Source organism: Oryx dammah, unplaced genomic scaffold (assembly GCF_014754425.2).
Source record: "Oryx dammah isolate SB20612 unplaced genomic scaffold, SCBI_Odam_1.1 HiC_scaffold_13, whole genome shotgun sequence".
NCBI classification, from domain to species: domain Eukaryota; kingdom Metazoa; phylum Chordata; class Mammalia; order Artiodactyla; family Bovidae; genus Oryx; species Oryx dammah.
In genome coordinates, this window is record NW_024070197.1 from 46,755,071 (window position 1) to 46,780,354 (window position 25,284).

General features: G+C 44.7%; 1 protein-coding gene across 1 annotated transcript; it reads right to left on the bottom strand.

Moving 5' to 3' along the window:
* Positions 1-2,526: 2,526 nt before the first annotated feature.
* Positions 2,527-22,051, bottom strand: CUNH16orf78 (chromosome unknown C16orf78 homolog). Its single transcript, XM_040253475.1, has 5 exons — positions 21,902-22,051; positions 17,835-17,948; positions 17,155-17,290; positions 7,114-7,366; positions 2,527-2,674 (listed from the first exon to the last, which is right to left on the bottom strand). Exons 1-5 carry the CDS (start codon positions 22,049-22,051, stop codon positions 2,527-2,529), a joined length of 801 nt encoding a protein of 266 aa, XP_040109409.1.
* Between the last annotated feature and the right edge of the window lie 3,233 nt (positions 22,052-25,284).

Below are 25,284 nucleotides of genomic sequence, written 5' to 3' on the forward strand. Positions count from 1 at the left end.
ATCGGCCCCATTTTCAAGACACCTTCTGAGGAAGCCAGGGCTGGGAGGTCTGAGGCTGCTCCTCGTCCACCTCAGGAGCTGTGGGAACAGCACATGTTTGCTGAGCTCTATGTGTCATTGCCTGTGCTTTTGCTTCACATATAAACTCCCGTTTCCTCTTCTCAGGATCCTCCCTCAGCAGGTTCTATCATTAGCCTCATTTGATAGATGAGGAAACAAAGGCCCAGAAAGGGAAGGTAATTTGCCAACGTCACACAGCTAGTCAGTGCGGCCGTTGGAATTGGACCATACTTGAAATGCTTGCAGGGACGTCAACTGGCATTTGCTCCACGGTGGGAAGGAAGTGGGTCTGAACCGTCCGGCAGGATTTGCCAGAGGCTCCATCACAGAACGGGAGTCGAGGCGAGGACAGTCTTCCACCTCAGCCCTGCTGCTTCTTGCCAGTGTGACTCTGAGCCAGCCTTGCCCTCGGTGACTTCCTGGAGTAACCCATGTTTACCTGAACAGACTCCTCCCTCTTCCTTTCTCCCAATCCACTCTCCACCCTGCACACTGGAGGACCAGCTTCCCACAGAGTCATGTCCCCCATGAGAGGTGGTGGGGGTGGTTGGACAGGGGTGTGTGTGTCCCTAACAGCCCCTTACCAGTTTGTTCCCCCTGAAATCCTTCTGGAGACTCTTGCTGTTGTTCAGCCACTAAGTTGTGCCTGATTTTTTGTGGCTTCATGGACTGCAGCATGCCAGGCTTCCCCGTCCTTCACTACCTCCCAGAGTTTGCTCAAACTCATGTCCATTGAATCGCTGATGCCATCCAACAATCTCATTCTCTATCACCCCCTTCTCTTCCTGCCATCAATCTTTCCCAGCATCAGGGTCTTTTCCAATGAGTCAGCTCTTCACATCAGGTGGCAAAAGTATTGGAGCTTTAGCATCAGTCCTTACAAAGAATATTCAGGATTGATTGCCTTTAGGGTTGGCTGGTATGGTCCAGGGGACTCTCAAGAGTCTTCTCCAGCATCACAGTTCAAAAGCATCAGTTATTTGACACTCATCCTTCTTTATGGTCCAACTCTCACATTCATATATGCCTACTGAAAAAACTATAGCTTTGACTATATGAACGTGTGTCAGCAAAGTAATGTCTCTACTTTTCAACATGCTGTCTAGATTTGTCATAGCTTTTCTTCCAAGGAGCAAGTGTCTTTTCATTTCATGGCTGCAGTCACTGTCTGTAGTGATTTTGGAGCCCAAGAAAAGAAAATCTGCCACTGTTTCCATTTTTCCTCATCTATTTGCCATGAAGTCACAGGACCAGATGCCATGATCTTAGTTTTTTCAATGTTGAGTTTTAAGCCAACTTTTTCACGCTCTTCTTTTACCTTCATCAAGAAGCTCTTTAGTTTCTTTTCACTTCCTGCCATCAGAGTGGTATCATCTGCATATCTGAGGTTATTGATATTTCTTCCGGCAATCTTGATTCCAGCTTATGCTTCCTCCAGCCCAGTGTTTCTCATGATGTACTCTGCATATAAGTAGGCAGGGTGAATATATACAACCTTGACATACTTCTTTCCCAATTTGAAACAGTCCATTGTTCCAGTTCTAACTATTGCTCTTTGACCTGCATACAGGTTTCTCAGAAGGCAGGTAAGGTGGTCTGCTATTCCCATATCTTTAAGAATTTTCCACAGTTTGTGTGATCCACACAGTCAAAGGCTTTAGCATAGTCAATGAAGCAGAAGTAGCTGTTTTTCTGGAATTCTCTTGCTTTTTCTATGATCCAGTGGAAGCTGGCAATTTGATCTCTAGTTCCTCTGCCTTTTCTAAAACCAGCTTGAACATCTGGAAGTTCTCAATTCATATACTGTTAAAGCCTAGCTTGGAGAATTTTGAGCATTACTTTGCTAGTATGTAAAATGAGTGCAATTATATGGTAGTTTGAACACTCTTTGGCATTCTCTTTCTTTGAGATTAGAATGAAAACTGACCTTTTCCAGCCCTGTGGCCACTGCTGTAGTTTCCATATTTGCTGGCGTATTGAGTGCAGCACTTTCACAGCATCATCTTTTAGGATCTGAAATAGCTCAGCTGGAATTCCATCACCTCCACTAGCTTTGTTCATAGTGATGCTTCCTAAGGCCCACTTGACTTCACACTCCAGGATGTTTGGCTCTACGTGAGTGCTCACACCATCGTTTTATCTGGGTCATTAAGACTTTTTCTATACAGAGACTGGAGACTTTGGACTCCCATTTCTCACTTCTAAGATTTCTTTTCTAGGGAGTGTTCTTTGGGAGGTGGGGAGAAAACCCATAGTTTCTCCTGCGTTGGTTCTGACTTGGATGACAAGGACAAAATGCCACATCAACACAATGATCCAAGCAGTCTAGCCTTGTTTCCTAATTGCTACTGTCTAAAGGGGGTGCCCCAGGTCTGAAGGGCCAGGTGCGGTGTACCAGAGGGTGGCATCTGGTGGTTAAGGACCCAACAGCAGAGGGAGCTCGAGGCGGCCAGGGAGAGGGGCTCTTTAGAGGGCTACACTGATGTTTTGGTTGAACACCTTTTTAGCGTCTATCTCTCCTTCGATCATGTGGGGGTGGATGTCCACATTCATTCCCGCGTCCTTGCACAGCTTGAGCAAGGTTCGAATGTTGTTCTTGGATAACCTCAGGTATCTGTGCGAGACAAGGCCAAAGAGGTCAGTTGAGGGTGGAGTCACCGCAGCTCCAAACTTTATTGAGAAGAGCTTAGATTTAAACAGTGTCAGTGTGGGGACCTCTGTAAGGACTGGCTCTCCAGACATTTCTGGAGCTGACAGAGGTCTCATAAAAGACTTGATGGGAGTTTTTACTGGCATAACTCTTTAAAATTTGTTTTTAATCAAAGAATAATTGCTTTACAATGTTGTGTTGGTTTCTGCTGTACAACATGGATCAGCCGTAAATATATACACACCCCTCCCTCTTGAGCCTCCCTCCTGCCCAGCCACCCCATCCCACCCATCTAGGTCATCACAGAGCGCTGAACTGAGCTCCCTGTGTTCTAGAGCAGCTTCCCACTAGCTATCTAGCTTACATATGATCGTGTATATGTGTAAATGCTACTCTCTCCAACTGTCCCAACCTCTCCTTTCCCCACTTTGTCCACAAGTTCATTTTCTACATCTGTGTCTCTATTCCTGCCCTGCAAATAGGTTTATAAGTAACATTTTTTCTAGAAGAGAAAAACAAATATCATATATTAACATATTTATTGGAATCTAGAAAAATAGCATAACTCCTTTGGAAATAAATTGGGCAACATTTATGCCAAACAAGTTGCCTCTCCACCCAAAAAAGTTCATTATTTTTGACTCAGTAATTCCACTCTGGTCCTCAACTTATCCCAAGAAGAGAAGTCAATGGAAGAAAATCTATATCAATAAAAGTATTTATTTTGAGGTTATTGACAATAAGAAAATAGTAAATTCCATCAGTAGAGGAGTGGTCAAGCAAACTATGGAATATTCAATTCAAGAAATCTTCTTAATGTTAAAATACCACTTGCGAGAAGGTGCCATACGGCTGTGACGTTATGCCAAGTGGGGAGGAAAACCTGGATGCAAATTGCTAGGTGTGTGTATAATCTGAGTGAGGCCAAGAGCTGGGGGAAATACAGGACAGTGGAAATAAAGGCTGAGAAAGTTGTAGAGATAGAGGTGAGTATCTTTTAATAGTATTCAAACAATTAAAATTAAAACATCATTTTAAAATACTGGCTAAAGCCCCACCGTTCTGACTTGTAACTGAAGAACAGGACTGATACCGTCTCTGCCATGCGTTTAGAGAGTGTCTCTGCCATGCGTTTAGAGAGTGTCTCTGCCGTCATGCCCCTTATCCCACCATCAACCTTGGCCTTGCTCTCAGCTTTAGTATAAGGAGGGAGGCCCCCGACTCAGGCTGCTTTCAGGCCACCTTCTGGTTGCTTACTTTGCTACACATGGTGGGGAAGGAGTTGTATATTGTAGAAACTGGGGTTTCTATCCATTGGAAATGGTCTCCCTTCTCTTCCCTCTTTTTCCTTTTTGACCGTACCCACAGCCCACAGGATCTTAGTTCCCTGACTAGGGATTGAGCCCAGGCCCTCCCCAGGCCCTCAGCAGTGAAAGCCTGGAATCCTAATCAGGAGGCCACCAATGAACGTCCCTTCTTTTTCAAGATCTGCCCAGAGCTTCCTTGTTCTCACAGTCAGCTCTCACCAGTCCAGCCTTTCCCTGATGGCTCCAGCCACAGTCCACCCCATCCCTCCCTGACCAGCCCAGCCCCTGGGGGGAGGATCTCACACACATCTACCCGCATGCCCTCACTAAGACAACAAAGGACAATTTCATCCTTTGTTTGGATGTTTTTCTAATGGCTTGTTTTTTGCCATCTCCAAATATTCTCTCCCCCTACGCTGTCCAAGTCTCTTTTCTCCCCACCATGGAACCCAGGAAGACTATCTTTGGCCAGAGTCAATTAAAACCATGCTATCAATCTGAAAGCCATGGCCAAGTCACTCAGCCGTGGAAGTGGCAGGAGCCAGAACCCCCTCTAGTCAACAAGGCTTGCTGCCCATCTTTCAGCCGGTTAGCCATTCCACCCATCCACCCCCCAGCCAGCCAGCCATCAGAGCAGGACTGCGTGATGGGGCCTGTGGATGCCAGGTGTCTGAAACGTGCAGGTGAGTTCGCTGCTGTGAACTCTACAAAGATGACTACCTTATTCTGTTGTCCTATATCCTCCTCTACTGAAGTTTCTGGACCATGTCAGATACATCTTTACAGTAAAGAGTAACATGAGGCTGGGGAGGGATGCTCAGATTGGAGGCAGAAGCCCTGCTGCTTGGTGTTGCTGAAAACCAGTGGGTCTTATAACTGGGACAAAGAACAGCAAGAAGGGAGACCCCTTGGTAAGAGCATACATGCCAAATGGTTTCAGACTTTGTTTATGGTCACTTTAGAGTCTGAAACCCCAAACATACAGCAGGTAGCCCCTGGGAATGGTGGCTACTGTCCCAGCAATTCAACACCATCACGTAAAGGAACTTAGGGGAGTTTCCTGTTAAAACAAGGCCACACAATCTACAGATTCAATGCAATCCCTATTAAGCTACCAACGGTATTTTTCACAGAGCTAGAACAAATAATTTCACAATTTGTATGGAAATACAAAAAACCTCGAATAGCCAAAGCAATCTGGAGAAAGAAGAATGTAACTGGAGGAATCAACCTGCCTGACTTCAGGCTCTACTACAAAGCCACAGTCATCAAGACAGTATGGTACTGGCACAAAGACAGAAATATAGATCAATGGAATAAAATAGAAAGCCCAGAAATAAATCCACACACCTATGGACACCTTATCTTCGATAAAGGAGGCAAGAATATACAATGGATTAAAGACAATCTCTTTAACAAGTGGTGCTGGGAAAACTGGTCAACCCCTTGTAAAAGAATGAAACTAGAACACTTTCTAACACCATCCACAAAAACAAACTCAAAATGGATTAAAGATCTAAATGTAAGACCAGAAATTATAAAACTCCTGGAGGAGAACATAGGCAAAACACTCTCCAACATAAATCACAGCAGGATCCTCTATGATCCACCTCCCAGAATACTGGAAATAAAAGCAAAAATAAACAAATGGGATCTAATTAAAATTAAAAGCTTCTGCACAACAAAGGAAACTATAAGCAAGGTGAAAAGACAGCCTTTGGAATGGGAGAAAATAATAGCAAATGAAGCAACTGACAAACGACTAATCTCAAAAATATACAAGCAACTTATACAGCTCAATTCCAGAAAAATAAACGACCCAATCAAAAAAATGGGCTAAAGAACTAAATAGACATTTCTCCAAAGAAGACATCCGGATGACTAACAAACACATGAAAAGATGCTCAACATCACTCATTATCAGAGAAATGCAAATCAAGACCACAATGAGGTATCATTTCACACCAGTCAGAAAGGCTGTGATCCAAAAGTCTACAAGCAATAAATGCTGGAGAGGGTGTGGAGAAAAGGGAACCCTCTTACACTGTTGGTGGGAATGCAAACTAGTACAGCCACTATGGAGAACAGTGTGGAGATTCCTTAAAAAACTGGAAATAGAACTGCCTTATGACCCAGCAATCCCACTGCTGGGCATACACACCAACGAAACCAGAATTGAAAGAGACATGTATACCCCAATGTTCATCGCAGCACTGTTTATAATAGCCAGGACATGGAAGCAACCTAGATGTCCATCAGCAGATGAATGGATAAGAAAGCTGTGGTACATATACACAATGGAGTATTACTCAGCCATTAAAAAGAATACATTTGAATCAGTTCTAATGAGGTGGATGAAATGAGCCAATTATACAGAGTGAAGTAAGCCAGAAAGAAAAACACCAATACAGTATACTAACACATTTATATGGAATTTAGAAAGATGGTCATGATAACCCTATATGCGAGACAGCAAAAGAGACACAGATGTAAAGAACAGTCTTTTGGACTCTGTGGGAGAAGGAGAGGGTGGGATGATTTGGGAGAATGGCATTGAAACATGTATACTATCATGTAAGAAACGAATCGTTAGTCTAGGTTCGATACAGGATACAGGATGCTTGGGGCTGGTGCACTGGGATGACCCAGAGAGATGATATGGGGAGGGTGGTGGGAGGGGGGTTCAGGGTTGGGAACTCATGTACACCTGTGGTGGATTCATGTCAATGTATGGCAAAACCAATACAGTATTGTAAAGTTAAAAAAATTATATAAAAAAAGAAGAAAACAAGGCCACAAACAACTCATTCATTCCTTTGTGAATAACAGTCATGGTTTCTTCTGTCAAACAGAAATTTGGGGAAAGTTTTGTACATGTCCTAAGGCAGGGCATCAAAACGCCAGCACCTAAATGTCGTGTTCGTTAGTGGACCCACCGGCTTCAGCTCTTTGGGACTCAAAGCAGAGCCCGCACATGCTGCAGCCACCCTCCCTTGCTCAGGGCTCAGCCCAGGTAGGTGTCTGAACCACAGACCGTCGTGAGCAGAGCCTGGTCTTACGGGAAGCACCCAGCCCCACCCGCGCAGGGCTGCTTACCGGCAGCTCAGCACCTCTTCTGGCTTCAACATCTTCATCATCTCCACCTTGGGCTCCGTGCCCTTCTCCATGAGGCTTTTCAGCTTACGCTCATAAGAGGCATCAGGCATCCTGCCCCCCCACTCTCTCAAGAGGGTTGACTTCCGCTGGGCGAAGGCATTGTCCTGTAATACGGGTTCTACGACGCTTTGTCGACGGTATGCCATTGGGCGCTGAGTGGACTCTTGAGCAACCGCATCCTTGATGTCTAAGTCTGAAATTAGACAGATGTCACCAGGGAGTTAGGTCCTGGTCTGGGTGGTGGTAAGGTGGACGGGAAGGGGATGGGGCCTGGAAGGCTGCATGGGTTTCAAACATTACCAGATCTAACGTCTCTCCAAGACCTTGGTTTTTTCTCATTCAGCATTTGTTTAATCCCTATTCATCTTATCCTCCTTACTTTCTCCTTGTCTCTCATTCTTCTCAACTCTCTCCCTTTTTCGCCTTTCATTCATTTCCTTCTCTCAATCTTCTCTCTTTCCCTAGAGAAAATTCACCTAAAGTGAACTTTAGCCTAAAGGGGGTTTAGAAGAAGGTATCAGAGGAGATCAATTTTGAACTGGGATTTTAAAGAACAAACAGTTTATCACATGATAAAAAGGAAGAAAAGTATTGCAGGCAGGAGGAACAGCATGGCTGAGCAGGAGGAACAGTGTGCACAAAGGCACACATATATTAAATGTAATAGTGAGGGTCTGATGCTACCCAAATACGGAGTTTGTACTGAGTGAAATACTGGTGGGACTAGAGCTTGGCGGCCTTAATTATTTTCTTGTTAAATATACTCTTCTGTATTTTACAGACTTTTGCTTGTATGAGTAGAGTATTTTCTTCCCATTTCTAACTGGTGAGACTGGTATAGAGAAAAGACTACTGTTAAATTTTTTTTTTTTCTAGTACACGAACAACCACACCATATAGTATCATTTTGGGCCTAGAATTTCTTGAGTTTTGCAGAAAGACGGTCATATCAGGAGAAAAATGAAAACATATTCCCCTTAATATTTATAAAAATTATGTACTCTTCTCTACATGCTGCTTTTGACACTCTCCAAAACAGTGTCAATAATGATGAAGGAAGTCATGCTTCATTTTGTTTCTGATTTTAATAAAGAGATTTAACATTCCATCATTTAAATGATGTATGCCAGAATTTTTAGAATGCTTTGTGATACTCAGGAGTTTTACTCCCAGTCTACATAAGGTTTTTATTAGCAATACTTGGTTGTCTGTTTATTGCTTTTCTATCATCTACTGATACGATCATATGGCTTTCCTTTAATTTACTGATAAATCATGTTATTAGATACCTTGATGTCCTAACCATTTGCAAGCTGCTATAATAAATCCTACTTGGTCATGGCTTATTATTCATTTCATAGATGGATATGTTTGCCGTATTTTCAAACATTAAGTCTATTTGCTAAAATTAAAAAAATAACTTTGTATCCATATTATTGTAAGGTTGGCCTGCTTTTTGCCTAATATTTTATTTTTTTAATTTTAGTTTTAGTTGGAGGATAATTACTCTACAATATTGTGATGGTCTCCACCATACAGCAACATGAAACGGCCGTAGGTGTACATATGCTTTTCCCCACCCAAACTTCCCTCCCACCTCCCTCCTCATCCCACCCTTCTAGACTGTCACAGAGCACCAGCTTCAGGTTCCCTGTATCATCAGCATGGTGGCTTGTCAAATTAATGCAGAAATACCTATATTTTCTTATTTTTTATTTTTAAATTATGAAAGTATAGTAACACATTTATAGGAGACTTGGAAAATACAGAACAAAGTTACGCATGGTTCCACTATAGATTACAATTCTTTTTTTTTAAGTAGATAAATTAAGACTTTTAGTTGAAGTTTTACTATCAAGCTCTCAAAAATTAATAGAGGGAACAGACAAAAAAGTAGATGGATATAGTAGACCTGAAAAGCACTATGAACCAATTCAACACAATCAAGATTTATACAGTTTTCACACAACAGGATACAAATTCTATTCAAGTTCCCATAGACTATAAATCAGGAGACTATAAACTGGAACATATCCAGGGACAGAAAACAAGGGGCAAAAATGTCATGATCTGAATGACTGATTCTGAATCATACAGAATCTGTTCTCTTATCACTGTGGAATTATGTTAGACATCAATATCAAAAGATATTCAAAAATAACCCACATATTTTCAAGTGCAAAGAGTGAAAAAACACAGAGGGTGATTGCAAGGAAGAAAGAATTTAAATGAGAAATTAATATCAAAATGATAGATTAATATTAAAAATACTATAAAAACTATGTATTTGAAAATGAAATGTGCACTTTTAAATTACAGGCCTTTATCTAAAAATCATAACAAGGAAAATTAGAAAATAGAAATGTCTATATTTATGTAGCCTGAAATAGCTGAAGTAACATTGGGATTATTTGATTTTTAATGTTAGGTAGAACTTGGTGTGAAACCATTTGTCCTTGTGCCTTTTTAGTGGGAAGGTGTCTACCATCTTCCAATTTTTACCTTAGGAATTGCTCTAGTCAAGTTTTCCACTCTTTATTATGTCCATATGATAGTTTATAGTATGAGAAGAAATTATTCATTTATGTTGGGTTTTAGTTCAGTTCAGTTCAGCCACTCACTCATGTCCAGCTCTTTGTGACCCCACGGACTGCAGCCCGCCAGGCCTCCCTGTCCATCACCAACTCCCAGAGTTCACTCAAACTCATGTCCATTGCACTGGTGATGCCATGCAGCCAGCTCATCCTCTGTCGACCCCTTCTCCAGCCTTCAATCTTTCCCAGCATCAGTGATTTTCAGATGAGTCATTTTTGCATCAGGTGGTCAAAGTATTGTAGTTTCAGCTTCAGCATCAGTCCTTCCAATGAATATTCAGGACCGATTTCCTTTAGGGTGGACTGGTTGGATCTCCTTGATGTCCAAGGGAGAGTCTTAAGAGTCTTCTCAAGAGTCTTCTCCAACACTCTATTATAATTCACTTAATGTATTTCTTACCTTTGCTTATGTACCTTTTCTCATATAAAATCTTGTATATTTTTGACTCTTCTTTTGACAAGGCTTATGATATACATACTATTTGTCACTTGTTTTTTTAAAAAGCTAGCTTTGGTTTATCCTTTTAGCTACTTTTAATTTTGTATTTCATTCATCTTCAGTTCAGTTCAGTTCAGTTGCTCAGTCGTGTCCGACTCTTTGCGACCCCATGAATCGCAGCACGCCAGGCCTCCCTGTTCATCACCATCTCCCGGAGTTCACTCAGACTCACGTCCATCGAGTCAGTGATGCCATCCAGCCATCTCATCTTCGGTCGTCCCCTTCTCCTCCTGCCCCCAATCCCTCCCAGCATCAGAGTCTTTTCCAATGAGTCAACTCTTCGCATGAGGTGGCCAAAGTACTGGAGTTTCAGCTTTAGCATCATTCCTTCCAAAGAAATCCCAGGGCTGATCTCCTTCAGAATGGACTGGTTGGATCTCCTTGCAGTCCAAGGGACCCTCAACAGTCTTCTCCAACACCACAGTTCAAAAGCATCAATTCTTCGGCGCTCAGCCTTCTTCACAGTCCAACTCGCACATCCATACATGACCACAGGAAAAACCATAGCCTTGACTAGACGGACCTTAGTCGGCAAAGTAATGTCTCTGCTTTTGAATATGCTATCTAGGTTGGTCATAACTTTTCTTCCAAGGAGTAAGTGTCTTTTAATTTCATGGCTGCAGTCACCATCTGCAGTGATTTTGGAGCCCCTCAAAATAAAGTCAGCCACTGTTTCCACTGTTTCCCCATCTATTTCCCATGAAGTGATGGGACCAGATGCCATGATCTTCGTTTTCTGAATGTTGAGCTTTAAGCCAACTTTTTCGCTCTCCTCTTTCACTTTCAAGAGGCTTTTTATCTCCTCTTCACTTTCTGCCATAAGGGTGGTGTCATCTGCATATCTGAGGTTATTGATATTTCTCCCGGCAATCTTGATTCCAGCTTGTGCTTCTTCCAGTCCAGCGTTTCTCATGATGTGCTCTGCATATAAGTTAAATAAGCAGGGTGACAATATACAGCCTTGACGTACTCCTTTTCCTATTTGGAACCAGTCTGTTGTTCCATGTCCAGTTCTAACTGTTGCTTCCTGACCTGCATACAGATTTCTCAAGAGGCAAGTTAGGTGGTCTGGTATTCTCATCTCTTTCAGAATTTTCCACAGTTTATTGTGATACACACAGTCAAAGGCTTTGGCATAGTCAATAAAGCAGAAATAGATGTTTTTCTGGAACTCTCTTGCTTTTTCCATGATCCAGTGGATGTTGGCAATTTGATCTCTGGTTCCTCTGCTTTTTCTAAAACCAGCTTGAACATCAGGGAGTTCACGGTTCACGTATTGCTGAAGCCTGGCTTGGAGAATTTTGAGCATGACTTTACTAGCATGTGAGATGAGTGCAATTGTGCGGTAGTTTGAGCATTCTTTGGCATTGCCTTTCTTTGGGAGTGGACTGAAAACTGACCTTTTCCAGTCCTGTGGCCACTGCTGAGTTTTCCAAATGTGCTGGCATATTGAGTGCAGCACTTTCACAGCATCATCTTTCAGGATTTGCAACAGCTCAACTGGAATTCCATCACCTCCACTAGCTTCATCTTAGTTGGTATTGAATGGATGAATTCTCTTTTTCATATTAATTATTTCTTCTATGTCATTAAATTAATAAAAGTATTACTTTTTAATTTGTTTTATATAAGACAAAAACCATTGCTTTCAGTTTTTGCTGTAAAATTTCTCCTAGGCATAGATTTTGCCTTCATCCTATAGATTTTGGTATGAAACAGTCTTATTTCCATTAGTTTTTATCTTTAAATCATGGTATTTTGTAAGTGTGTTTCTTAATTTTTGTTGAGATTATCTTTTAAAATTTTATTTCTAATTATTGACTGTAACTGGCCCTAAAATCTTTACTATCTTTAATGTTAAAGTTTTCTTTTGGTGAATATGCTTTGGCCACATAAAAATGTGTATTCTCTATTCAAATATAAAGTTGTGGTTTGTTAATTGCATTGTTAAATTCTTCTAGGCACTTCCTAAAATTATCTATTTGATCTGTCTTTAAAGAGGTATATTGCAATCTCCTACTGTAACTATTTTTGTCAGACTTACTTTGCATTTCTAAATGTTTATTTAACTCTATTTTTGGTGTGTGTAGGTTTATGGTTTACTCTCTCTAGCATTTTAAAATCTCTCTCTTTCACCCTGTTGTTTCTTTTAGCATTAAATCCACCTCATCTGTTTGCATATCTCTTTGCCTATCCTTTTTCATTCTTTCTAAAAAATATGATTTTAAGTGCATATCAAGATTTTTATTTTTAAACTATTTCCTAATTTGATGCCTCTGCTCTCTTCTAGAGCATTTTCTTTAGATAAATGGATAAATGGCTGAGAAACTCCCTAAATATTTCTGACTTTGCAAATATCTTTCATTCACCCTAACAGTAACTTATATATGGACTAAGAATAAGATTGTGAGACTGTAATAATCAGTAGTCTATAAGTATCATTTCTAGATTGATGCTAACTTGACTTTTTTTCCTATAAACTTGCAAGAATTCATGAATAAAATGCAGAAAATTTACCAGAATACGTCTAGGAAAGTCTAGACATTCTATAATGTAAATGGAGGGACAACAGCCTAGAGAGAGGCTCTGACTTGCCCAAGGTCTCACAATGAGTCCATGGCTGAACTGGGATCCTTGTGTCCAGTACAGCTCTCTAAACTGACAGCTGGCCCCTGAGAGAGTGGTGGGGTCAGGTGGCATCAGCAGTCTGTTTATGCATGGTGGAAATTGATACCATGTTCCAGGAGAATCATGAGGTACACATCTTCACTGACACAAATGGAAATCTCTTGCAGAAAGGGCCATGGACTTTCTTGAGACATCTGAGCCTCTTCTGGATCAAAGTAGGTCTCATGCAGGGAAGATGAGTACTAAAATGAATGGTAATGAGAATTATACATATTGGCTAACACTTATTGAGTAACTCACGTTTCAGGCAGTTTTCTAAAGGCTTTCTAGGGAAGGGGCACTGCAGTCTCACAATCATATCATGCCCATTGATCAAATAAGAAAATGGAAGATCAGAGAGATTAAGTCATGTGACCAAGATGCCAGGAAAACATGAACCCAGGTTATCAATGCCTTTTTCTGGGAGCCTGTCCTGGCTAACCTCTTGGACAAAATGTCCCATATTTCTGAGTCCATTGCTGAACGAATACATTGGATTTCTGGTGAGCTGTGTTTGGGACTCTAGGGCTTGACTCTATAATCACCCAGAGACAGAAGGGGTAACTGTACCCCAACCCTCTGCATTAGGAATACACCCTTGCCTGGCATTGACAGAATGCCCTGAGTATAGGTCGGCAAGAAGAGAAAGCCAAATGAATTCCATTTTCTTAGCCTAGATGCTCAGACTTTGTCAAGATTTACTTTGCAAGTGTGTTCCCAATGCTTTCCCAGCATCTTTTAGTGGCCCTTAGCCACAGTCACCTTTTAAGAATTCAGATCCAAGTTCATAAATTTTTCCATGTCTTGTGATTGCACTCAATTAGGGCTGTGTTTTGGAAAGGCCAATCTGAGATTTCTGCTTTCAGCCAAGGTGTGGCAACAGGAACTAGATTTACCTGTCCGTCTCAGGCAATTAAACACTGGGGCCTGATAGGTGAAATGGCATTTTTCAGACATTGGCCATACAGGGCAGTGATCCTTTGGAAAATGAAACAGAAGGGTGAGTCCCACGAGATCCCCAGCTGATGGCTGGAAGATGCTTTAGCGTTGCAGCATGGGTAGAGAAAACCTAGACAGGAGTTTTCCCTGAGTTGAGGAGAGAGAATAGACAATTCAGCTAGAATCTACAGGGCAGAGTAGCATAGAGAGCTGCAGGAATCTTCACAGGCTTCTCTAAGTTGATAATAGGATTTGCAAGACAGGAAACTACACAGACAGAACTGGTTCACAAGACCCCTAAAACAGCGGGCTCTTGAAAATGACGCCAGTTATTTGGGCGCTGAGTGGGGTTGAGGGAGGTTAGTAAGAGATGTTCTGGCTAGAATATTTCTCCTTGTTTGGGATCAATAGGTACACACTGCTATTTTTTAAATGGAAGACTAACAAGGACCTACTGTACAACACAAGGAACTCTGCTCAATGTTACATGGTAGCCTGGGTGGGAGGGGAGTTTGGGAAAGAATGGATACGTGTATTTGTATGGCTGAATCCCTGTATATGTATCCTGTATCCCCATATATGTATTTGCTGTCCACCTGAAACTATCACAACATTGTTAATCCACTATACTCCAATATAAAGTAAAAAGTTTAAAAAAAAATTTTTTTTAAAAGAATGCTTTTTCTTGATCCACACTTATCCTTCTTAGACTTTTGCCATAGCCCTTTACTGCCTCTACACCCTTCCTAGAGGCTGCTTTGTCTCAATCTTGACTCCCAAACCAGATCCTGCTCACTCATTTCAGGCCTCCTGACAGCTTTCACAGTACGTTCCCCTTGCTGTGCCCAGACTCAGCCCTGACTCAGTCCTGGTGCCACGCGTGGATGCCCAGGTGGTTGCTGCATGCCTATGAACAACGGCCCACTTGTCTGCGTGAGCTCCGGCTGACCCCCAGTGGCCATTGGTTGTATTACCTTTGAAGAGGGCCGCCTGCTCTCCAACAGGGTGGCTTTGTTGGGGATAGAGCTGGGCAGATAGATGCAGGAGGCACTGCAGAGGACCAGAGGGCTGGCGAGTCAGCCTGCCCTGCTGGCGTCCTTGTGCAGGAGAGGGAAAAAATTAATCGACTTCTGTGAGAGTTTCTCTTAGGGAAGGGACTTCCTTTGTTTAGGAAAATACCTTTTTTTTTTTCAGACTACATTGAAAAAAATACTTTTTTTCACAGACTACATTGAGTGTGGAATGAGACAGTGGAACAAAGTGATCCCTTGAGGCAAGAAGGCAATGGGAACGTGTGGGGCAGGGAAGGCAGAGGACAGAGGAGAAGGGAGAGGAAATAAGAGAAGAGGGAGAGCTGGGCAGAACCAGGACTAGAGTGAGACGAACAAGGTACTCAGGGGGCGAAACTAAAGGAGGTGTTGGCTCTCAGGCTCATGAAAGGGCAAGGTGGGCGCCTGAGAGAGACCACCTTCTTAAATTTTGTGTCCTGGGTGCCTAGCTTGTCTGACCCTAGTCCTAGTCTTGGAGTTGAGCGAAACCTCTGGAAACCAGCCTTGCAGGAAATGGAGCCATCAGGGAAATCTCCTGATGGCAGGGGACAAAGGACTTTGAAGAACACCATAATAGACTTCTAATATGTTTGCTGTGTAAGTCTGTGATGTAATTATTTACCTTTGTTGCCCCAAACCTTCAGTAAAGTTTGCTGACATGCAATGGCTTCATGTGAGAGGTCTGGAGAGAAGGGATGTGTTCCCTGTCTGGGTTGGCAGAGAGCAGGGAGAAGGAAATAGTCCTGGAAGTGAGATCCACAGATGCTCAGCCTCTCAGCAGGACCAGGACATGGAGAACGACAGGAACCTTGGGGAAGGGGTGGGGCTTCCCATAGGGCATAAGTTGAACTTCCATTTTTTTTTTAAATAAACTTTTTATTTTGGAATACTTTTAGATTTATAGAAGAGGAGAATTGCAAAGACAGCTCTTACAGACAGCTCCTATACATCCTCCCCCTGACGTTAACATCGAGTTTTTTTCCCTGGATTTCACCAATTCTTTCACTGAATAACTAGCCTAGGATTCAGTCCTGGATCTCACGTTGCATTTCGAGCCAATCATATTTAATTCTAACTGGCAAGTAACCACAGTTTGGTTACAATGGCTTTGGTACATTAAATGAAATAAGGAACTTTTTGTTGGGCAGAGTGGGGGGCAACACAGGAGAACTGGCAACCCCTACTCCGAGGCTCTTGCCCCTCTTCTTTTGAGCTAATTGGAAATCCCCTCCAGAATTTTTTTTTTTTTTAACCATACACCTCCATCCCAAGAGGCCAGGTACAACAAATGCATTTGTTATTCCAACACAGCCCACCTGAGAATGTTAGCAAAATGTTTACAGAGAAGTTCCATATGCTTCCCAGGTGGCTCAGTAGTAAAGAATTTGCCTGCAGTGAGGGAGGTGCAGGGGACGTGGGTTTGATCCCTGGGTTGGGAAGATTCCTTAAAGTAGGAAATAGCAACCCACTCCAGTATTCTTGACTGGAGAATCCCATGGACAGAGGAGCCTGGAGGGCTATAGTCCACGGAGTCACAAAGAGTTGGCCACGACTGAGCAACCTAGACCACTCGCAGCCCTTTGCTAACATCTACTGAGCACCTACTCTGCATCTGGCGGAGTGTGGTCTGTGCCTCAATTTGCTAAAATACTACACTATACTGTGAGGCTGGTTGTGTAATTGTTGCATTTTGCGGATGTGAAAACTAGACCCCATGGATGGAGTGGCTTGCTTGGGATTATACAACTCTGAATTTGTTACCCATCAGTGGGGCTGGGACTCAAACATAGTCAGTCTTAGCAATAAGTATCTGGCATAGCCCAAGCCCACTTCTTCTTGGGTACTAGCATCAGCTGGCAGCTTTCAGGCCAGCAGCTGTGGTGTCTTCTGTAGCGCCTTGACACTGTCACAGTATCTAAACTAGTTTGATCATTTGGACACGAGGATGATGTCACCAAAATGACCTCAGGAACCCCAGGGACATGATCCTGGCTTCCTGAGAAGAAACGCCCCCTCCCCCTGGGTGCCAGCTGAGGCTTGACACCCACTTGTCTCCTGTCCAGGTCACACCCCCTGATGCTATGATCCCTAGTCATGGGGGTTCCTGCATCCACAGAGGTGGGGTTGACATAGATGGTGCTGCCTTAAAGATGGTGCCATCTCTGGGCCCCTCTGATAGGAGGGCAATGGCGAGGACAATTCTGGCATCCCCCCACTGAGGTTCTTCCCTTACCGGATCTCCTGGGTGTGTCCTTGGGGTTGGTGCTCGGGGTCAGGCTGCTGAGGTGTTTTCCCTTTGCTTCCACTCTGTAGAGCCTTCGGTACAGGACAGAGGTTTCGTCCTCCCTGGAGGAGTTTTGCCCTGAGGCCTGGGAGGAGATCTGGAGAGATGTTATAGGCTAGAGAATGGGTTCTGGCTCTGCTTCCTTCATCCCCCAGCTAGTGAGTTCAAGGGTTGGCTGAAGGGCAGATGAGGGGGACCCAAGGAGAGGCTGACTGTGGCTGCTGGGTCCCTGGGACAGGAACGCACACTGGTGTCTGCTCACCAACTTCTTTCTTCTGTCCCCAGAGTTCGTGAGGGACCCTGGAGACCACAGCCATTGCTGGTTGTCCCCTCTTTCCAATGGCACTCCTGAGTGGTTTAGGGGAGGGAGGTGGTACCCAGGAAGAATGAGCCCTACTGCAGGGGTGCAGGTCTTCCCACCTGGATTACGCAGTGTGTTGGGTGGGAGCTGGCTGGCTGGAGGGGGTGGGTGACCTATGTAGGTGCTATTGTGTGGCAGGGATGAATTTTAGAGCCCCACATTTAAAAGAAAAAGTAGCCAAGTCATGCAAGAGCAGAGTGGGCACCCCCTCTGTCGTGTGAAGGGGCTGGGGTCGGCGGGGTGATGTTACCTGCTCAGAGAATGCCACCTGTTGGTTCCCTTGGCTCCTGCGGCGGGCTCCTTGATGCTTTAGGGCAGTTTTGGTTTTCTTTTCTTCCTTCGCAGGTTCTGCCAAGCCTATCACCACCTTGGGTTTATTCTTCTGAAACAACAGGGAGAAAAGCCCTGCAGCCGCCTCAGTGGGCACGGGCCAGTCCTGCACGCCACAGAAGGGAAGGACCGCCCAGCCTGAGCACCTACTCTAGCCCTACCGTTCTCCTTGTGGCCCCTCTGCCTCCAGACATACCTGGTGACCTCATCCCACTTCCAGCGCCAGGCGTGGCTGTCCCTCTCCACTTCAGAGTCCATCACTAGCTCCCTGTCACTGTCCACAGGAGGGCCCCACTCTCCAGCCTGGGAGGAATTCCTTCCAGCCCTCAAATGGCCCTGCTAGCTGCCACTTCCCTACGTGACCTCCAGTCTTCGAGCCCAGCCAGGGTGCTCCCTCCTCTCTTCACCCCACCCCCATCCCATCTTGTCCTCCCCGAGCTGTCATCACAACTCCTCCTGCCTTTCTCTTTCCCCGGATGCTCCAGTCTGCCTGGTGGGAATGGAAGGCCAGGTAAGTGCAACAAGTCCATTCGAGGCATGTATTCTTGGCTCTCCCAGCTGCCGGGAAAACCCGGTAAAAGAGTAAGTTTCATTAGTAAGTTTCATCACTGCCCAGGAGGGGAGGGGCCCACAAAGGTGCATCCAGGCCCATCCTTAATGGGTAGACTTGGGGTGCTGGAGCATAGCAGGGAAACTGGTCTGACTGGATAGCCTCTTGGGGTATGCTGCGGGTTCTGAGGGTTGTGCAAAGATGACCAAGACTGGTCTCCAGGGCTGATGGCCTGGCTTGCAGTCGTGCTCTATGGCTGTCTGGCCGAATGACTTTGAACAAGGGACGACTCTCCGTGCAGTTTAGTTCCCTTATCTGAGGATGGGGATGGTAGCAGAAGCTACTTCATAGGGTTACGGTGGGAAATAATGAATTATTGTGGGGAAGTGCTTAGTGCTCCCTGATTGTTAGCAGCACTCTGTGAATGGAAGGAGGGTTTTGATAAGCCAGTCTGGGTGTGTGGCAGGAAGCTGTCCAAAGACCATCTAAGAAGTGGGTGCTAGCTACCTTCAGGGTTTTGCGGGGGCTTAGTGGGGGAAGGGGTGCAAGCTGGGGCCAGGGCTGATACTCCTAGTCGATTAGAGAGAAACTAAGTCCAGTTATGCCGAGAGTGGCCCACCTCCCTCCTTCCCCTCTCAACCTTCAACCTCTCTTCAACAGCTGCCCGAGTAGCTACAGTCCCTTCTTTTGAAGGAAGCTGAGTGGAACTGATTTGGTTCCACAGACCCATCAGGAAACCGTCACAGAAACTGACTTGGTGGCCCCTGTGCCTGAGACCTTAAATCTCAGGGGTCTTCTTTTATGACAAATGTCCACAAGGGGCACAGCTCTCTGGGTAGACTGTAACCCAGAGGTTATAGTGCTGAAGTGGGGAAAAGCCTGGACTGCCAGGGGAAGGGAGACAAGGGGCACAGAGAGCCCTCCTCCAGCTGTCTTCACTAAAGGGCCCCCTGCCACCTGCCATCCGAGACCTGCAATGGAAGAAGCATCCTCTCTCTCAGGAGCTTCTTTCAAAATCCAAATGCTTCTGGAAAGGGTAACGATGCTTGAAGATTTAATTGTATTTTGAAAGTAAATTTGTTCCCTTTCTGGGTCCAAAATTATTTACAAGAAAAGCCACATAGAAGCTACAGCTGTGAAAACATTATTAGAATATAAACTTAGCAGGAAGAGATGGGATCAAGTATATTCATCAAAGGAGTGAGTAAGATTCCTGTAACTGAGTTCTGAGAAGCCCAGCAGTCAAGCCCTAACACCTCCCCACCAAAAGGAGGGGTAATTGGTAGGGTAGGTAAATCACTAACTCCTTAGAGTAAAATATGTTTGTCAGATGTGTTTCCGTGTATCTGATGAAACTAATCCTCCAGATTGCTCTGACTGTGTGTTAGTCGCTCAGTTGTGTCTGACTCTTTGCGACCCCATGGACTGTAGCCTGCCAGGCTCCTCTGTCCATGGGATTCCCCAGGCAAGAATATTGGAGTGGGTTGCCATTCCCTTCTCCAGGGGCTCTTCCCAACCCAGGGATCGAACCCGGGTCTCCTATGTCACGGGCAGATTCTTTACTATCGGAGCTACCCTCAGTAAATGACTATAATGATAAATAAACACATAACCAGAACAGAAGCTCCCGTGAAAGGCAGGGGCCGATGAGCTGGGAGAAGCAGGACAGGTGGTGGCAGAGCTGTGTTGGGGCTGGGCCTGACAGCCCATGAGCTGGGGAACTGGGCATGTCTGGGTTTGTGCCCTGGCTGAGACCCTCACTAGCTCCGTGAGCTCCTCTCTTCATTTCCGCTTCCTTATCCTTCAGCTGGTGGGTAAGATCAGTGTCTACCTTGTAGCCTTGCTAGGAGCAGTTGACCAGATGACTCACTGCAATGCCAAGCACAGGGCCTGGCACGCAGCAAATGCTTAGTAAAATATATCACTGCTGTTAGTAATGCCATTTTCACCCATTTTTTCTCTGGGGACCAGGGGAGTCAAGATCAGGTGGCCTCCTCTGTTGAAGAGATCACTTTCCAAGGGTATGGCTTGACCTTCTGTAGATGAAGGGACCAAAGGGGAACTCTTGAGGGAAACTGGGGCAAAACTGGTTGTTCCTAGAGAAAGAGAGAAAACTAGTGTTGCAGACTGTTTCGTGTGCCCCCCGCCCCCTAAATTCACGTGTTGAAATCCTAATTCCTAATGTGATAATGTTGGGGAGGTGGGGCCTTTGGGAAGTGGTGATTAGGACCTTAGAAAAGAAGCCCTGGAGAGCTCTGCTGTCTCTTCCTCTTTATGAGAACACAGCAAGAAGCAGCCATCTATGAACCACAAAGCAGGCCTTCATCAGATATCAAATCTGCTGGCACTCAGATCTGGGACTTCCCAACCTCTCAGTTGGGAAGAAAGAAATTTCTGTTGTTTCTAAGCCACCTGGTTTATGGTATATGATTGTAGCAGCCCAAACGGACTAAGACAGGCAGTTAAACCAAGTTCTGATGAAGGATAGAAAGGAAGAGGTTCCCAGGTGGCACCAGTGGTAAGGAACCTGCCTGCCAATGCAGGAGATGGAAGAAACACAGGTTTGATCCCTGGATAAGGAAAATATCCTGGAGGAGGGAATGGCAACCCACTCCAGTATTGCCTAGAGAATCCCATGAACAGAGGAGCCTGGCGGGCTTACAGTCAATAGGGTCCCAAAGAGTTGGACTCAACTGAGTATCTGAGGTTTATTGTGTTATCTGGAGTCGCAGAGAGGACAGTGGAGGTGGAAGATGCCCTTTGACCCTGGGGCTATCATGAGGCTGGAAGTGCCTGGGGACAATGGGAAGGACACATGGCAAGACCCTAGAAGCAGCCCTTCTGAAAAGTGGACAGAGACAGCTTTAATGTCTCATTAAGTGAAACCTCAGTGAAACTAGACAGGAGTCTTCCTGACAGTAGACCCTTGACCTCCCCTTTCCTAGAACAATTTCTTTAGAAAATTTATACTGTAAATTCCTTTTCTGCCCTTTTGAGATATAAATCTTCTCTCAGCCTCTTGCCCAGGTTTACAATCCAGGAATGTTTTTCTCCAGATGGTGGGTCAGGAAGATCCCCTGAAGGAGGGCATGGCAACCCACCCCGGTATTCTTGCCTGGAAGTTTCCATGGATAGAGGAGCCTGGTGGGTTACAGTCCAGGTTCACAGAGTCAGACATGATTGAGCACAAGCATTCAGAGAGCCATCCTTTGAAATGCGAACATCAAGAAAGACAGCACCCCCACCTCCCAGTCTCTGTGGCAGGGTGGGAGCTTAACTACACGGGGCTCCTCAGCAAACATGGACGGCCTGACCGATGGACGATCTCCCCACGCCCTCTGGCGCTCTCCTACTGGCTCACCCCCGTGCTGCAAACCCACCCCCGCCCCATTTCATCAGGCTCCAGTCGCCTTGAGCGAAGCCTTCCTTGCAGGTTTTCTGGGACAGTACAACACCTGGAGAGCTTGCTTCTTCTTCCCCTGCCTCCGTTCCAGCCACTCCAACACTCGAGTCAGGTCTGACATCCGCCTCTCCTCGGCTGTCCTCCACACGAGCTTCCTCTCTGTGGGCAGGGAGTTCTTCAGGTCCTCTGACTTCTCTGTCATCGTGGAGCCCTGGCCCTGCCGTGGGCAGGAAGGTGGCCCACTCCCACTTTGTTGAGCCCTCTGCCTCCTGGTCGCTGGTCCTGGATGACTCAGATGGTGTGGTGTTTCCCTCTAGACATGAACATATACGCGAACATAAAGGGCAGTGTTGGGGCAGAGCCGGGGATACTGGCCTCCAGGGGCAGGAGGTCCAGAGGCTGATTGTGAGGTCATTGTCAGGCTGCGGGTGGGGGTCAGAGTGGAGCGGGCTTCCCCATGTGGATCCTATCCCTCTGTTGTAGCCACAGGTTCTGGGAAACAAACTCACTCAGAAAGACAATGCAGATAGTGGAGTGCAGTTTATTACACCGGCGGGCCCAAGGCAGAGTCTCCTCTTAGCCAAGGACCCCGGCCAGTTTTTGTGAAAACCTTATATACCCTAAGTGTATAAGGTCCCCTGAAACTAGCCTGAACAAAGGAAAAAGAAAGATACAATCAAAGTTCACCCGAGATGGTATGCCTTAAGCCTAGGTAGTTAACAGTGGACAATTATCAATAGGCCTGTGGTCATACCCCAGTAAGCATAATAGAATGTATGATTCTATTTGGTTACACAGATAATTAGGGTATTCTTTTAGGCGATGGAGAACCCTGGGGCTCTTCCTTCTGGGGGTCTGGTTTTCCAGTTGGTATGTTGTTTCCACAGATACTGGACATATAGCTCAAAGTCCACAATCCGGCCCGAGATAGAGTCCTGCTTTCAAGACAGAGCCTGTTCTGTTTCCTCCCTCACTTCTTCAGGCACTGTCCATCTCCTGGATTCTGCCACAGCCTCCAGTATGGGCTCTCCACCTCCATTTCCATAGAGATCTTCCTAAAACAATGGTCAACTCACACCTATCTCCCTCAAAAACCTTCAGTGGCTCCCTGCAGCTTATACAAAAATCTAAATTTTTTAGTTTGGTAGGCTTTCCACAATGTGCTCTAATTAGAATGAAGATTTGTATAGGCTTAATTACTTTTATATTCATTGACTAGATATCAGATGCCTACTATATGCCAGCATGGTGCAGGGGATATAAGGCAAGATAAAAACATCATCAAGACTCCTAAAACATATGAGCTAGTGGGAAAGACAGCAGTTCAATAATTACTCTATGAATCCATAAGGACAAATGAAGAGGAGTACTCTGAAGGAAAGAAATATAATTCTAAGAACTAAACAACTAGACTCGGATGGGTTAGTGAGTGGATCACACTTGGGGAGTGGCTGAAGTTAAAGGGTAAACTGGTCTTAATGGGTCTCTGGACCAGGAGGTCGAGCATGTGCAAAGGCCCTGTGGCAGGATGGAAGCAGTGAACACTTGCACAATAGCAGAAGGCCAAGGTAGCTAGTGTTGTAGCCATGCATTCTGGGAAACAAATTCATTCAGAAGGACAATGCCAATAATGGAGTGCAGTTTATTACACCAGCAGGCCCAAGGCAGAGTCTCCTCTTAGCCAAGGACCCCGACTGACTTTTGTGAAAACCTTATATACTTTAAGTGTACTGCTCAAGCCCACATCCCCAAATTCCTTAAACCTAGCCTGGAAAGTGTTAAAGGGAGATGCAATCAGGTTACAGCCACGATTCATGATCAGAAGCATCAGCTGGTTATATGTTGTAGCCTACACCAGTGGGTGCCATAAAGATTACAAAGGTGATTGACTACACAGGGGATTATCACATTCTTTTTGGCGATGGGAAATCTTGGTATGGAATCTGGTGTTTATCAGTCTGGGAGGTCAGTTCAGCTGTAGGTATGTTATCCCCATGGCTACTAGGCATATAGTCCAAAGCTCCCTGAAAGTGTGAGATGGAGTTTCCTTCTTTTGCAAGAGGGAGGCAGCTCGGCCTGTCCCTTTCCTCCCACACTAGATTACAAGGTAGTGAGGAATGATGCTGGGGAGGCAGGCAGAGGCCACACCAGGCAGCTCCTTGGAGGCCAATGTTTTGCTGAGTCTGGAAAGGAAAGGGAAGCAAAGGGAAAAGAAAAGGGGTTCAAACAGGGGGGAGGCAGTGACATGACCAAGCTTCCTTCTTTGTTTTAGTAAATTTTATTGATTTAAACTACATGCAGAAATGTGCCAGAATCATAAATAACTAGTGCTCCAGAATTTCCCCGCTATGGCCCCTGCTGGACACTACCTCCCTCCAAGGGTAAACACTACTCTGACTTTTAATTTCAGATTTGCTCTGTCTGTTGGAATTTTATATAAATAAAATCATATACATGTAATCTTTTGTATCTGGATTCATTTGCTTTATATTTGCAGAATTTTAGCAAAATCGTTAGTCTTTGTGTATGTGGAAATATCTATATTTTTCTCTTCATTTCTGAAAAAAAGATTTGCTGGATGATAGACTTCTTCAAAGGCACCCCACTCCAGTACTCTCACCTGGAAAATCCCATGGACAGAGTAGCCTGGTGGGTTGCAGTCCATGGGGTCGCAAAGAGTCGGACACGACTGAGCAACTTCACTTTTCACTTTCATGCATTGGAGAAGGAAATGACAACCCACTCCAGTGTTCTTGCCTGGAGAATCCCAGGGACAGGGGAGCCTGGTGGGCTGCCGTCTATGGGGTCGCACAGAGTTGGACACGACTGAAGCGACTTAGCAGCAGCAGACTTCTTGGTTAACAGTTTACTCAGCACTTTGATGCATCATTTTGTCGTTTTCTGCCTCCCGTTGTTTTCTATGGGAGGTCAGCTGTTAGTCAGGTGGTTGCTCCCCTACGTATGTCATTTTTCTCTTGCTGATTTTTCTGTTTTTGCCTTTCGAAAGTTTGCTATGATGAGTCTAAGTGTGGATCTCTTTATATTTATTCTACATGGGATTTGTTGAATTTTTTGATATGTATTTAATGTTCTTTCATTAAATTCTGGAAGATGTTGGCCATTTTTTTCCATTATATTTTTCTGTCCATTTCTCTGCTTCTAGATGCCCATGCTTAATGTTGTCCTCTTAATCTTGTCCTCTAAAGCTTTGCTCATGTTTCTTCAGTCATTCTTTTCTCTGTTCTTCAGACTGGATAATTTCTATCTATCTATCAGTCTTCTTTCCTCTGCCATGTATAATCTGTTGTTGAGTCTTTCTAGTGTAATTTTCATTTCAATTGTACTTTTCAAGTCCAGAATTTCACTTTAAAAATGATTTCTGTCTTATTATTTAGAATCCCTCTTTGTTGATTCATTATTATCATATTTTAAAAT